Source organism: Rattus norvegicus, chromosome 16 (assembly GCF_036323735.1).
Source record: "Rattus norvegicus strain BN/NHsdMcwi chromosome 16, GRCr8, whole genome shotgun sequence".
NCBI lineage: Eukaryota > Metazoa > Chordata > Mammalia > Rodentia > Muridae > Rattus > Rattus norvegicus.
Genome location: NC_086034.1, coordinates 50286171 through 50301271, shown reverse-complemented (window position 1 = coordinate 50301271; position 15101 = coordinate 50286171). Strand labels below are relative to the sequence as shown.

The 15101-nt window shown below is 41.7% G+C and overlaps 1 protein-coding gene across 16 annotated transcripts in view; it reads right to left on the bottom strand.

Annotated features, from left to right (window-relative positions):
• The window catches only part of Tenm3 (teneurin transmembrane protein 3), a 2726621-nt gene that overhangs the window by 410081 nt on the left and 2301439 nt on the right, over window positions 1–15101 (bottom strand). For 13 of the 16 annotated variants that reach the window (XM_063275416.1, XM_039094506.2, XM_039094513.2 and 10 more), the window contains one exon: window positions 10396–10674. The exons of the other annotated variants lie outside the window; for them this stretch is intronic. In XM_063275416.1, coding sequence (XP_063131486.1) covers window positions 10396–10674 — 279 coding nt within the window. The remainder of the gene's footprint in view (window positions 1–10395; window positions 10675–15101) is intronic. 16 annotated transcript variants of the gene reach the window in all.

Below are 15101 nucleotides of genomic sequence, written 5' to 3'. Positions count from 1 at the left end.
CCGCTTTGATTTTGGGCAGGTTAGTTTTAGTGGTTATTTAACAAAGTCATCACATCCCAAATCTACAGTGTTCAAATAGTAACCAGCAATCTATTTTAAATGGTCCATTTTTATTTGTTCTTGGAAGCACCATTTTAACTAGGCATTTTGAATGTGTGTGTGTGTGTGTGTGTGTGTGTGTGTGTGTGTGTATGTCTCTGTGCGTGTGTGTATGTCTGTGTGTGTGTGTGTGTATGTCTCTGTGTGTGTGTATGTCTGTGTGTGTGTGTATGTCTGTGTGTGTGTGTGTGTGTGTGTGTGTGTATGTTTAATATGGTTTATCTCAGGAACATTTGCTTAAAATTAAAATATATTTATATAAGTTGTTTTGTAAGTATTCAGTTTGTTTCTTTCTCTGACTTTATGTTAATGCTAAATTCTATCTGAATTACAGATTCACATCTATTTATATGTACATAAATATGCATATTATATAGGAACATATAATTGCTCAATAGATTGCTAAGTGTCACTATTCCATGAAGACCTCAAATTCAACCTGACCCTGACATTACAAACAATATACTCTAACTTCCAAATGGGATTAAAACATCATTTACCCAGTACCATACACTAGAGAATATCATCTTTCTATTTTTCATATATTGATATTTGACAACTTTTGTTTGCTGAGAGATTCTCTTTATATAGCTTAGGGTGGCCTCAAACTCACAATCCTCCTGCAGCATCTTCACACATGCTGGTTTATAGCTGTAGCAACACAGCTGACATCAATGGTACCTTTTGAAAGAGCCTTCTTTTCCTGGATTATGAAATCTTGATTGTTTTGATTCACTGCGTCTCCTTTCCTGTCTGGTTCTTGATCCTAACTTTTATGTGTTCTTTCTTTGACAACTTCAAGACTATGTAATCAGCTAACTGATTTCCATGTTTACCTTCTGTATTATTCTTTTTTAAAAAAGATTTGTTTGTTTGTTTAATATGTATACAATGTTCTGCCTGCACAGGCAGAAGAGGGAATCAGATTTCATTACAGATGGTTGTGAGCCACCATGTGGTTGCTGGGAATTGAACTCAGGACCTCTGGAAGAGCAGCCAGTGCTCTTAACCTCTGAGCCATCTCTCCAGCCTTCTGCTTTGTATCAAAATATCTGCTGCTGGGTATGGTGTAAACAAGAGGTTTTGGGGTTTTTTTTTTAGAGCACAGTGTGTGGGTCCAAAGTCCCAGACTGGGCAGCAGCATTCATGCAGCATGGGACCAGTATCCTCTTAACTGTGACCCAGAATGGCAGAGGGTCACAGAGGAAATCATCTTGGTATCAAAGGAGGAAACTGAGGGTCATGGCCTTACCTTATAGCAACCAGATCAGAGGAGAGCTAGAACAACTGCTGCCCCAGGCGCCCTTTCATTATAACGAGGCTCCAGTAGCCCAGGCACACAGACCCATCTCTACACCCCTCAGCGCTGCATCCTTGCAGCAGCTTCTTCCGGAACACAAACCATCAGGGGGACCAACCTCACCTGAAACACAGCAGCCTCAAACTCTATTCCTCATGTGTGGAGCAACGCCTTCTTTTTCAGGTTCGGAAACTGGGTGGGAGGCAGCACGGTGAGCAAGACCCCACACGTCTCGTGGGAAAGATGGTTTACAGCCTACGCTGTCTTCAACGTCCCATATAAAATGTGCCAATGCGCAAAACCATCCTGCTAATCAAAACCCCTCGCAGTTGCGTGATCACACGGAGAACCAAATAGATATTCCACGAAGCAGCTCCTTATGTGTGCTGGGGTGACAGGTTCTGTCTCAGCTCTCATAGTTACAGGAACTATGTGCTACTTTTCTGTTCCTGTCATAAATACGACATCTAAGACAACTTACAAAAGGGGTGGGTTCTCCTTATGATTCCCGAGGGATATGTGTGCGTTATGACAGAGCAGAGGCATGATGGATATTGAGAACTTACATCTTGAACCACCAACAGGAAGCAGAGAGAGCAAAGTGGCAAAGACACACGGCTTTGAACCCTCAAAGCCTGCCCCCCCCATGGCATACCTCCTCTAACCAGAACATATCTCAAAAGCTTACCCAATTGTGCCACTAACTGGGGACCACTTGTTCAACCTTTGAGGTGGTGGAAGGCATTCAAACCACCATGGGCACCAAACAACCTCTAACTTGAGGATCCGTTCCTAGAGGTTTCACCCGTTGTCTTAATCGTGGTTACTGTTGCTGTAATAAAACACCATGACCTCAAGCAAGCTCGGGGAGGAATGGGTTGATTGCAGCTTACACGTCTGCATCATGATCTATCACCGAGGAAAGTTAGGGCAGGAGCTCAAACGGGGCAGGGATCAGCAGGTGGAAGAGTGTTGATTGCTGGCTTGCTTCTCATGGCTTGCTCAACCTGCTTTCTTACAGCACCTAGGACCACCAGGCGAGGAATGGCACAACACACCGTGGCTGGGTCCTTTCATATCACTCAGCAGTCCAACAGATGTAACACAGGTTTGCCTAGAGGCCAATCAGGTGGCGGCACTTTCTCAACTGGGGTCCCTTCTTCCCAAATGACTCTAGCTGGTGCCATGTTGACACATCACTAGCCAGCACACATGTTTCCTACACTGTTTTGTCTGTCTTGGATTTCTAAGCTTATGTTTTGATACCAGTTCTCCCATTCTTTATGAGATGGTCTGTCCTCTCCTGTCCTCTCCTCTCCTGCTGGCAACCATCTATTCTGTGCTGACATTTGCTTTGCATATTCTGTTGTCTGAACGCTCACCATATTAAAATCCAATTACATGTCTACATGCCTATTTGTCTAAGTAGGCTGGGAGCTTCTGGAGGTCAGGGACTACATCTCACTCACTTTTGCTTTCCCAATACTTGGTACAACAGTCAGCATTTATTATTCATTGAATGAAGATGTAGTTGCTAAATAAGAAATAGAATCAATAAGTCACACTGAGACTTAATTCAATTTGCACTTTCCGTGTGACTCAAAATAATAATATTTAAAGTCAAGGTAATAGTCATCAGACACTCTTAATTGCTCCTTTCTGGAGTGTATATGCATTTGCATCTATTTCAATATGCATTCAAATGCTTATTACATTTATTTTATGTACAGACTGCTCATTACAGAAAAACCATCTCACGTCAACCAATGCATTTAAGGAAATCACAGGATAGTAAAACTCAACCATTCAAACTCCTCACCAAATAACCTACAAGATTTCCACTTATAATACTGCGTGTCTGTGATATTAATAAGCAGAATTATGATGCCTCGCCTTGAGAAGATTATTCTTTAAATAGCACACAAGGAAATGTAGTTAGCTGCTCTTCAGACACTTGACTACACTCGAAACGGCAAATAAACCGAGGGTCTATGACGCCCGCATTTATTTTTTCTATTTCAGTGATAATTATACCCATAAACCTGATTCAGCATTCATTGCCGCTGGATTCATTAATTAAAACAATTTCACCGCTACCACTGGGATTTCTCAAGGATATCAAAAACACACTCAAAAATCAAAACAGCATACATCATCACTTCTGATATGTGCTTAGTGTGCTTCCCGTGGACTTTAACTCTGCCACTGGAAGAAGGTTCCAGGTTTAAAGAAAGGGAAATTATCTCCTATATAATTTTAACAAAACCCATGTAGAACATAAGATGAGTTTGACAGAAATGGCAAGATCTATATGAACAGTCATTTTCTAAAACATATCTATAGGATGGAAATATATAAATCCATACACATATTTAAGTACTAGCAATTATAACATGCCTTTATAATTCCTGTGTGTGTGTGTGTGTGTGTGTGTGTGTGTGTGTGTGTGTTAGAGATCTTGCCTCTGCCTCCCAAGTACTTGGATTAAAGGTGTGTGCCACCACAGCTGGCATATTTTTAAATTGTACTTGAATACTCCCGTGTACCCACCCATGAAGTGAAGACATTTATCCTTAAATGAAAATGATAGCTTTTAGTCACAGCCTGGAAAGTTGCAATGGAAATTATAAATGTATACCCACCGAGGAAAAATTCAATTATCTCATGTATTGGAAATACATGACTCTATTTGGCAAAGCAGCACCCTAACTCTGAGCACCCCCACATACTACACTAGCTGCTTGGGACATACTAGAGCATCGACATAAAACACCAAATAGCATTTGCAATGGTGGAGCATGCTAGAATTGACCACTATACTGCAGAAGAGAGCCCCTAACAGAACTTGCATTCAAGCTATAACTTAGTATGTGTAACAGATTCTCATACAATTAAAGTAACACTGAAAATAGCATTTGTTTCATATAGCAAGGGAAGTCCATCTTAATGCTCACAACCAATTTCCTTTCCAAAGGACGCTGGTGGGGTAGACTTGGAGGAATGGAATCAGTCCCTGAGCGTGCCTTTGACTCAAATTCATAAACCCAAAAATGATTCCCTCTTTGCAAAGGGCATCTGTGCCACCCACAGCTTTGGGGATACCACAGCGGCTTATGCAAGGCCACTGGAGTTTCTCCCAAACTCTTTTAAATTGTATGGTGGTGGAATAGCTTAAGGGCCCTCTACTTCTCTCCGACCCATGTTCAGCTGTTCAGAAAGAGAGAGAATTTCTCTGCCTATGCTTCCAGAGAACCTATTTGGTCTGAAGTGGGAATTTAGAGTACAACGTAACTCAAGTTCTCTATTGAGAGACAGAGGTAAACAGCATCATGATAGTACCTTATTTAAAAGACATGCCTATTTTTCATCTTAAAGTACAGTATGTCAACTTTTAGACTTTCTCTTCCCAAAGGAATAGAAAGTTGACTTTTAAAATACCCATATACATTAAAAAAGAACCCTTAACACAAAAAAACCCATTTCAAAGATAAGTCAAATTGGTTCCTTGAATCATATATTCTAGCTGTTCAAAGCAAGGATCTTTTATATAAAAACCTCCCTGCTTTAATGTTACACACCCTTACCGTGAGTCCAATTAGCCCTTAATACTTCAGCATCACAGACAATTAGCGTGGCTTTAGTGGGGTCCTGCAACAGGTGCAGTGCTAAGACTCCAGGTGAGAGACACGGCCTTATGGGAACGACGCATTTCATTGTGTGAACTGATGAGCATCAGCTAAACGGGCTTTTAATTGACTGGCTGTCTCAGTAACATGCCTTTGAGGGAAACACTACTTTTGAAATTTCCTTCGGCCAAGGAGGAGAAGGAGCAGGCTGAAGCCTTTGAAGTCTATAGCCTTCCGACTAATTATCAGCACAATCCAATGCACATTCGTTTAATTACAGTAAATTGAAAAGGATGTGGGGTTTCAAATGAAAATAAGAGAGTCAATAAACGGTGACAGAAATAACAGACTATGCAGATCATTAGAGGAGGCCGTGAATCTTCCCTTCCCTCTCCTTACCAGACCTAGACACACCTGCCTATATACAGAGGCGGAATAAAGGAAAGATAGATTGGAAGTGGAGATGTGGACCAAAGCCAGGCAGATGCTTGATATTACTCAATTCATTTTCATTTCTCATCATCACTCAAAGGTATTATTTTCCACCTTTACAAAAGGCAAATAAAACAACAAAAACAAACAAAAAATACCCAACCAACCAACCAAACAGAACACACTTACTTAAAGCCAAGTTCTGCTTATGACACACATTCATTTAAGCCCAACGTTGTCTTATCCCCATGAGCTATGCACTGCTCCCTGATCCTTGTATTTTACCCAGGCAGACGCCATAGCACACAAAGGTTAAGTGACTTGCCCCAGGTCCCTGACCTGGAAGGCTCAGAGTCAAATAACAAACCTTCGAGGAAAATTCTGTAGGCCCTGAATCATGGTGAGATGGAAAGCAGGTCCAGCCCCCAACGTGGGCTGCCTGACACGAAAGGTCGTCCTTCGATTAAAGATCAGCCTCCCTTCCCCAAGAACATTAAAAAGTAGACAGGACAAGAAGAAACAAGATGAGAGACCTTCTAACAAATCACTGGCCACTTAGCTGGCCAAGTAGCAGGCTGGGACCTTGAGTGACACAGATGACAATGGTCAGGAATGGGGGGCAGACATGTCGATCTGACCATTGGCCGCCAAGGTCTTCACTCAGGCAGCTTCCCCCACCCAACACTGCTAGCTGACTAAGATTAAATGCAGAGCCTGCTACTACTGCTGGGAAATGACATGCACAGGAGAGCGTCTTAAAGGCACGAAGATGGATGTTTTGAAAACACTACAAAGTCCTTTGTTCCTGACATTTAGATAGATACTCAGAACCAAGAGCAGATGACTGCCAAGTTGGATAGTGTGAATTAGGTTCGGGCAGGGGGAGGGGTGTCTTTCAGCCACACATCAGAGAAAGAAAAGAAGCCTAAAATGAATCCAAAATCACGGCTACTCTTCCTTTTGATCTGGGGGGCCTATAGCATTTATTTGGTGACCTTTCAAGGGCTTACTTGTTGGAGTGGCTGTTAATAGGGGATCAGAAATCACCATCATGCAGTGTTTGTCTGTTTGCAAGGAGCTGACATATAACAAGAATTACAACCACAGAGACCAGTTATGTCAAGAAAGAACTCCCATATCCCAAATTTGGAAGCCCAAACGAAACGCCAACTACTGATTGTTTTTCTCCCCTCTAAACTCTTTGAAACTGCCAATCCATGGCTAAGGAAAAGAGGTTAGCTTAGACAAAAAAGGATGCACTCTGCTATCTTCCAACAGTGAGGTGCATGCAAGGTCTAAATTGTCTTTTACCCTTGCACGATGCTCCAGCCATCGAGATTGCATTAGTACCACAGTGGTTCTAGCACCTCCCAGTGTGAACTGTTGACCTCTTGACTAACAAAGGAATGAAATCTGCTCCCCTTCAGTAACTAAACCTTTCTTTAAAGTTATACTAGAACACTGGGCATTCAGCTTGCATAGTTGTACAAAGCACGTTGAACGTCAGCTTTTCTGGGAAGACAGCCTCATTCATGGTATTTCCAATGAAGAAAACAGGTCATGCAAAATCCCATGTGACACTCAATGACAATACAGCTATGTCTGGGTCCTCAGTTGGTGCCATTCTGGTTCATTATTTTACTTAACTCTTCCTTGTTTTAATCTTTATATTGTAGACTATTGCATATGTACACACACACGCACATGCCACACGCACACGTACATGCACACACACACAATTATGACTTTGACATCTCAAACCAGTATAAAAATGAATAGAATTGAATAATGAATAACTCGGAAATCAATGAAAGGCACCTGGAAGATCACTATTCTGTCAAAATTAGAGTAAATTAAACTATCTGAGGAGAGCAGAATTGAGTTGTTTCTGAAATTTTATATTAGAAAAATCTGACTAAAGACAATAAAAGTGAAAATATAGTTTTGAGAATATTACTCATAAAGGTATTAAGATGCCCTGTCCAGGGCTGGAGACATAGGTCCATTGTTAAGAAGGCTGGCTGCTCTTCCAGAAGACCCAGGTTTGATTCCCACCACCCACAGGGTGGCTCACAACCTTCTGCAACCCCACTTCCAGGGAATCCACTGCCCTCTTCTGTGTTCTACAGGTGTGAGGCACACACATGGTTCACAGGCATACATACATGCAAAATAGCCATACACATGAAATAAATAATTTTAAAAATTTGAAAGAACCTATATATAATTCCAAATTTTCTTACCTTTAAGTAGCTAAAACATTGTTTGCTTGTTTGTTTGTTTATTTATTGTTTATTTATTTATTTTTAACACTGGGACAAAGAAATCTGTATCACCCTTGCTTAAAGTCCTAACCCACTATTCCAAGGTCTACTATGTAACTCAGGAAACTATCCTTCCCCATGTGACTAACATAGTTTTGCTCCTTCTGAGCAAACACTGAAATATCAGAATAAGTGAATGAATATGAAACGCTCGCAAGGACACACATATATAACACACGGCATGGCCCTCGTTCACGCTGATGACCAAAATTCATCTCCTCTTGTTTCCTTCCTCAGAAGGACCTCACTGAGGAGTCTTAGACCATCAGAAGGTTGCTTGAGAAACAACCCCAGACAAATCTTGAGGAAAGAATAAATGCAAGCTGAAGTCATCACTGCCTAACTTTAAAGAAATCCCACCTTCACTGCTTTCTCCTCTCCCCTCAGCGGACCTGTTCACTCTCACCAGATGCTGCCCAAATGTCTAGAATTTCACAGCAAGGCTCTGAATGTCGCTCCCTGACTGCCACTGGGAGAAACCAAGGGCACAACTCTTTCTTGCTCAGCACACAGTCTGTGAGCCTGCTAAGGAAGTCCATTCTCCTCTAGTTAATACCAAGGCCGTGTGTGAGAGACTTTTTCTGGTCTTCACAACCAGTCAGAAATTGCAAACTGAGAACTAAAGTTTACAAAGTTTGCCTTCAAGTTTTCTGGGTAGTGGTCGTGGTGGTGATGATGATGGTGGTGGTGGTGGTGGTGGTGATGGTGGTGGTGGTGATGATGGTGGTGGTGGTGGTGATGATGGTGGTGGTGATGGTGGTGGTGGTGATGGTGGTGGTGGTGATGGTGGTGATGGTGGTGGTGGTGGTGGAGGTGGTGGTGGTGGTAGTGGAGGTGGTGGTGATGATAGTTGTGGTTTGGCAATGGCCCATTTTTAAAACTTTGTCATGATACAGAATTAAGAATAACAAAACATACATAATTTGCTAATTTAATATTGAAAGGTTACGTTACAAAGATCTGGAGCGGAAAAGGCAAGTTGGTTCAATGTGAGACATTCATGGAGATGTAGAGCGTTTATGGTGCAGATTACAGGAACCCAATGTGTCATTTACACACACAGTCTTCTCCTTTATCCTGTGTGATATTTTGTTGTGTAATTATGAAAGCAACAGTCCAAACGCAGTGTCTGAGTCTGTATCTGCAACTGCTCAAGGAGTATAATGTGAAATGAGGACCGTAAGCACGACTTCTGAATTCTCCACAAAAACTAATGGCAACACAGACTGTACTGAGGTGAATGGCCTGGGGGAGAGAAGTCTTGTAAAATGATTACAAGACTCACTTTGTGAAGAAGAACCATCTTTGTTTCCTTCTGGGGGCTGGAATTAAGCCAGATGCTATGGAGGACTCACACTTCTGACATGAAGATACGTAACTGCTCGTAATTTATATTGACTTTGGTTTAACGCATTGGAATATTCTATACAAAATAAACTGTTTCCAGTGATCTAAGTGAAACCTTCCCCACCCCATGAATAGGAAGGGGATGTCTAGCGCAGTAGGCAGCAGCAGGCCACACTCGGTCTCATCTGAAACTGAGAACTAACCACAGATCTGCTCTCCTGTCACAAAACAAAGCTGACAAAATCGCTCAATAAATAACAAAGGTGAGATATTATTAATAAACAATCATCTTTCCTTTCCAATACCGTGCAACTCTTCTGTTTTACTCCTCTCTTGGCTGCTTGATTCATTGGATAGACAATGCACTAATAACAGAGCGAAGGAGAAGGAGAAGAAAACTCCTAATCTTAAAAACTAAGGGAAAGTTTTCTTTCTTTTCTTTTCTTTTTACTGTCTCTGTGTCTGCGTGAATGTTCCCATTCTTCTTAGAAGCAGTGGTGACTAAAAAACGTAAGTTTTCTTTTCAATTTATTATTGCAGATAAATTATTTTTTTTATTATTACCCCACACTGGCAATGGGACAAAAGTACCAGCAATTTATAATGACATCTTTTGGACCATGCAAAGCTGAAATTTAGACAACCTTAAATCCAATTTTTTTTGTATGTGGTTTTAATTGCACAGTAATCCAATTCCCAAGGACATCAAAGGCCACATCCCACTCCGTACCAAGATTCCATTTGCCCTCATCATCGAGGAAGTTAAAGCATGGTCAGATTCGTTCTTCAGTCACTTGAGCCCTGTTAATAAACTATTCTGTGTGCTCGTTCACCCATTCTAAGATTCTGCAGCTTCTTTGAGTTATCTTCAAGAGGAATCTACAAAGACATCTTTGTACGCAACCTGGCTCCGGGGACACTGTTTTCCTACTCTGTAGAAGGTAACAGGTGACTTGATTCAATATACGTCAGACTTAATCTTTTCTCTTCTCCCCCTCTGTACACAAACTGTGTTTCAAAACTATTTCTAACACACCAAACACTGCAGAATTTAATAATTTGACATCAAATATTGATCCACCTCTCCCGACCTCTGACCCCCCAGTGTAAAAATCCCCATACTAGTCACGAGTATTTTCTTGGGTTCTACTACATTAATACAAAAAAGAAAAGAAAGAGAGAAAGCATGGAAGGAAAACATGAGTCACATCAACCAGAACTCGGAATCGCTAAATGGTAACATAGTAAAGTAAACAGTGTGACTTACCGCTCTCACTGTCCGACCTGTTCTCGTGCTCCGTGTCTGTCAGGGTGAGGGCTGAGTTGGACCGGCTTGACAGGCAGGAGCTGCGGCCCGATTTGACCCCCCTGCCCCAAAGTCTCATGGCATGCTCAGGGGACATCACTGCTTCGTTTTCCGTATCAGCATCTGACCCTGCACTGATGGAGTAACCTCTGTGAGGGAGCCCCATTTCCGCACAGAATGCCACTCCTCTTCGAGTTGCGGATTCACACACTCCTAACTGCCTTAGGGTAAAATTCTGTCCTAATTAGGGGGAAAGAGAGATAACAACTAGTGAGTATATGGTTCTTGTGGTTTAGTTTCTTTTCATTTTTCTTTCAAAAAGAAAAACCTCCCTGAAACAAACACTCATTCATTCAGGCTTTACCCCTGCTCACACCAACTTAGCATGGCATATGGTCACGTGGGTGCAATCATGGGAGAGGAGGCCGGGTGGGCTGCGTGCAGGCTTCCGTTCAGACCGCTTGTCAACCTAAACCCATAAGCACCTCCAGAGATGGACTCATGGTTCTACTATGGACACGCAACACAGAGGGAAGAACTGGTTTCCAGTGGCCGAAGTTGGCTAGGCAGATGGTAAAGCAACAAAAATGGCCATCTGTCCTGGTTTGGGTCCTAAGCTGTAGGATTTATTTAACATGTACACTCCACCTCTTTTGGTGAAAAAAAAGTTTACTTCAGGAAGAAGTTACTGCTTAAGTAGAAGTAAGAGTTTGATCATTTTAATTGAATCTTCCCACCTTAATTCAGAAAGCAATATAAGTGTATGTGTGTGTGTGTACATGCGTGTGCGTGTGTATAGATGTGCCTGTACATGTGTGTACATATGTGTGTATAGTGTATATGCATGTTGGTGTACATGTGTATGTATGTGTACATCCTTATGTGTATGCATGAATGCATATAATAGGTGTATATGTGTGAGTGCAAATGTATGTGTACATGCATGTGTATATCACCATGTATGAGTATGCATGGGGATGTGTGTGTGTAACTCAACACTCAGTAGTCTAAAACCTTGAAAATTAGCATCCTATTTGCCTATCGGTGACTTTCTAGATGGCTGGAGTTAAGAAACACCTGGAAACGTCTGTGTTGACCAAAGCAAACCAAGTCTTTCGAGTACAGTGAGCTCCCAAACGAAAATGGGAGGGGATATGTTTTTAAAAATTAATGATATAGTCAGGTTCCCTGGAAATAAATGGCTGTGAACTCTGCAAGCCTTTACTAATAAATTGAGCATAATAAAACTCGTGACACTGCAATCACTTAAAGCACAAGCGTTTAAATTAGGTGACTCCTCAGAAAGACCGCTAGCACTAACGATGCTTCCCATCCTGTATCTGCTTTTGAAATTTTAGTGGTTTATGACACTATGGACGAGAAGAATTTGAAAATGTTTTATTGTAGACGACCTGCATAAGGCTCTTCCATTTTTATGTCTTGCCTGTATGAGAGGGTCCCAAATGTAAGCTCCTCCAGAGCCAAATGCACATAAGTAGAAGGCAAAGACTAATTCAAACGCAGCTTCTTTACCAAATCTTTTATGAATATTAAGTATTTATATGACGCACGGTCTTAATTTTCTCACTTCCGTCTTGTGGATCTACATGAATATTTTAAAGTTAATTTGCTGTTATGAGAAACCTACATTATACTTTTAAGGAGAGGGTACTATAAATTATTTGTGATAAAATGGCATGCTGAATCGTCTACAAAATAAATCAAACCTACACAGACCCAATACAGTAAATATTTGGTTGTAGAGATATTAGCCCCCTCCAGGCCCAGTACATTTCAACTAGTGTGGTTAATCGTTTGATTGCTGTGGTCATATCAGATGCTGGAATCAGATTTATCTCAGTCAGACCTCCAAATGGATTGTGACAATGACACTCATAAATAATGAAAATCGGTTGCTACAATTAGCTAGAGATCAAACTGTGCTTATCAGAGAGATGTGAATAAGCATTGGAATAGAATCAGCATTAAGGGAAAAAAGAAAAGAAAAGGAGGAGAGAATAAGAGAGCTGTCTCTGTAGACTGGGTGAAGGTAGGGAAGCTCATGGGGTAATGCGGTAGTGTCTGTATTTGTAAACAATTCACATGGACATTACCTATGAAAGTCAGTAAGATTGATACCATGCAGTGAGTAACTGGATGTGCTGGGGAAGAGTTCTCGTATTGTAATTTACTGGTCACATTTAAAGCAGGAGAAGAGCATTAAAGCACGTAAGTATTGCCATCAAACATACAGATCTTGGAAATTAGCATACAAGGTAATTTTCAGAGTAGGGAAAAATATATGAGCGTATCCTCTGAATCTCTCTCCTAGCCTGGGAAATGTCTAAAAGTCCAGAAGAGAAATTCAGAATTCTCTACTTCCCAAACCATAGCTTGAAACATTTTCCAAGTTAATGACTTTTTACCCTACTGCCATCTTGATATAAAATCTACATGGAAAGAAAGCAGAAAGCTGCAGTCCTTGATTGCTCTCCAGGTAGGTAAACATAGCTTGCTTCTCAGCTAAACATCCCACACACTACCCTCACGGAAATACGCACACCCCAAACCCCAGAACTATTTGACCCTCTGCAGTCAGTGACTCACAAGACCTCAAATCTCTCCAGGGCTGGTCCCAAAATGTAAACGAGAAAGCAAACAGCAGCAGAAACCGCTGCTGGACTTCTTCCACTGAACTACAAGGTTTATTTTTGTTTCCAGAAGGACACCAAACTTGACTTCAGATGCATCTACGTTAAAGCCACCCACGAGTTCTGCTGGGATCTCTTTCCTACCCGCTGCCTTTTTTTATATCTGCCAGGGTGTCCATGATGTGACCTAAGTGGTGGTTTCTGGACCTGAGACATGCTCAGTGGTGCAGCTCGTGCTTAGCACAGGTAAGGTGCAAGACAGATGCCTGGCGCTAGAAGGCGGATGGAGGTTTATGCAATTGTGAGAGAGCCCTTAAAATATACTGGCAAACATAACACATAGAGGGACATAGAATTTAGGTATTCATTTTCAGATCATTTGCAAAGGCCCGTCACCAGCAAAGCTGGTGTTTACTGGTGCAGCCTGCTGTCACTGCACAATGCTTAACCCAGACCGGCTTCCGTGCTTCCAACTCTCCTGCTGGTGAGTCCTCTTTGGGGTTAGGCATTCCTGAGTTTCAGGACCCTCTGCTTCAATGTGATTACCCACGGGAAGGACTAATCATTAGGCTAGAGTAATTAGTCTATCAAATAATTTCCCTGAAAGACAGGCTATCCTTAATAAGAAACACATGCAGTTTTGACAAACAGAGGAGACGGAGAGAAAAAAGGTTCCTGGTGGAGAGAAGAGACAGCTGGTAGGGATGAAAGCCAGGAAGGTTGTGTTGAGCTGGCTTTGGCTTAGGAAAGGACTGGAGTCCACAGAGTAGAAACAGAAGAAGGCACTTAAGAGAAATCCACGAAGGAAAGGCACGTGTGAATCGTGTGGAGAATCTGTTTTGGCTTCAGGTGACGAAGACTTATCAGCCTTATATTCCTTGTAATAGTTCTAATGCCATTAATTTAACATCCCATTTTGCCTGTTACATTCTATTTTTATTAATTGTTTGTCTAAAATTGGCAAACAAATATTTAGTTCTATCCCCTGCACTTTGAATTTAGGTAACCTTGATCAGCAGGGCCAGCAGCAGACCTACCCATTACGATTTGAAATGGGACCAAAACGATAAATTGTAGCAAGAACAAAGTACACCTGAGGGCGGAATGCACCGTGATTAAAATTCAGCATTAGCGGGGATTAGATTAGCCAATTCTGTTTTATGACAGTCATAAACTGAAAAATCTGTACAGAAAAAACTGAATAAATAAACCAAGGCAGGTTGTATCACTTTAAAATAAATTTATGCTTAAAAAAAAAAAAGGAGGAATTGGTCTATGTGACAAAGGGGGCGGGATGGCATAAAAACAAATACTTCGAACATGACAATATGGCACGTATGCCTTAAGTAAACGAGGGGAATCAGGAAAATGGGCTAGCCATACAGCCCATCTTCCTATCTCTTGAAGTACATAGAACCTAGTCAGATCAGTGAGGGACTTTCCTAGGACTAATTTCCTGGTTATCATATTCTCTCTCTCTCTCTCTCTCTCTCTCTCTCTCTCTCTCTCTCTCTCTCTCTCTCTCTCTGACTTGTTTGTGTGTTTGTTTTGCTGTGTGTGTTTTCAAACAGGGCGTCATGTAGCTATGTTAGCCTGCAACTGACCACAGGTCCAGACCGAGTATGACCTTGGACACTGACCCTCCTGACCCCACTCTTTCCAAATGCTGGCAATCACAGCCGTACCACACCACACTGACTTTTGTGTGGTGATGAGGATTGAACTCGGGGCTTCATGCATGCTAGATAAGCAGTCAGCTTATGTACTCGTAGGAAGCAGCTCTGGGGAGATCGCATTCCCAGCACGTGCAATGCATGCGTTTCAGTGCAGTTTAACACAGTTTTAGGAGACTCAGATTTCTGCAACTATGACCACAATCAATTTTTGAGCACTTTTGTTATCACCATAAACGATCCCGTAATTATCAGCTCTCACGTTTTCTGCTGACACTCTCCCTCTGCTATCACTCGGCAACCACCAATGAGCTTCATCTGTACATACACTGACTTGAGACAT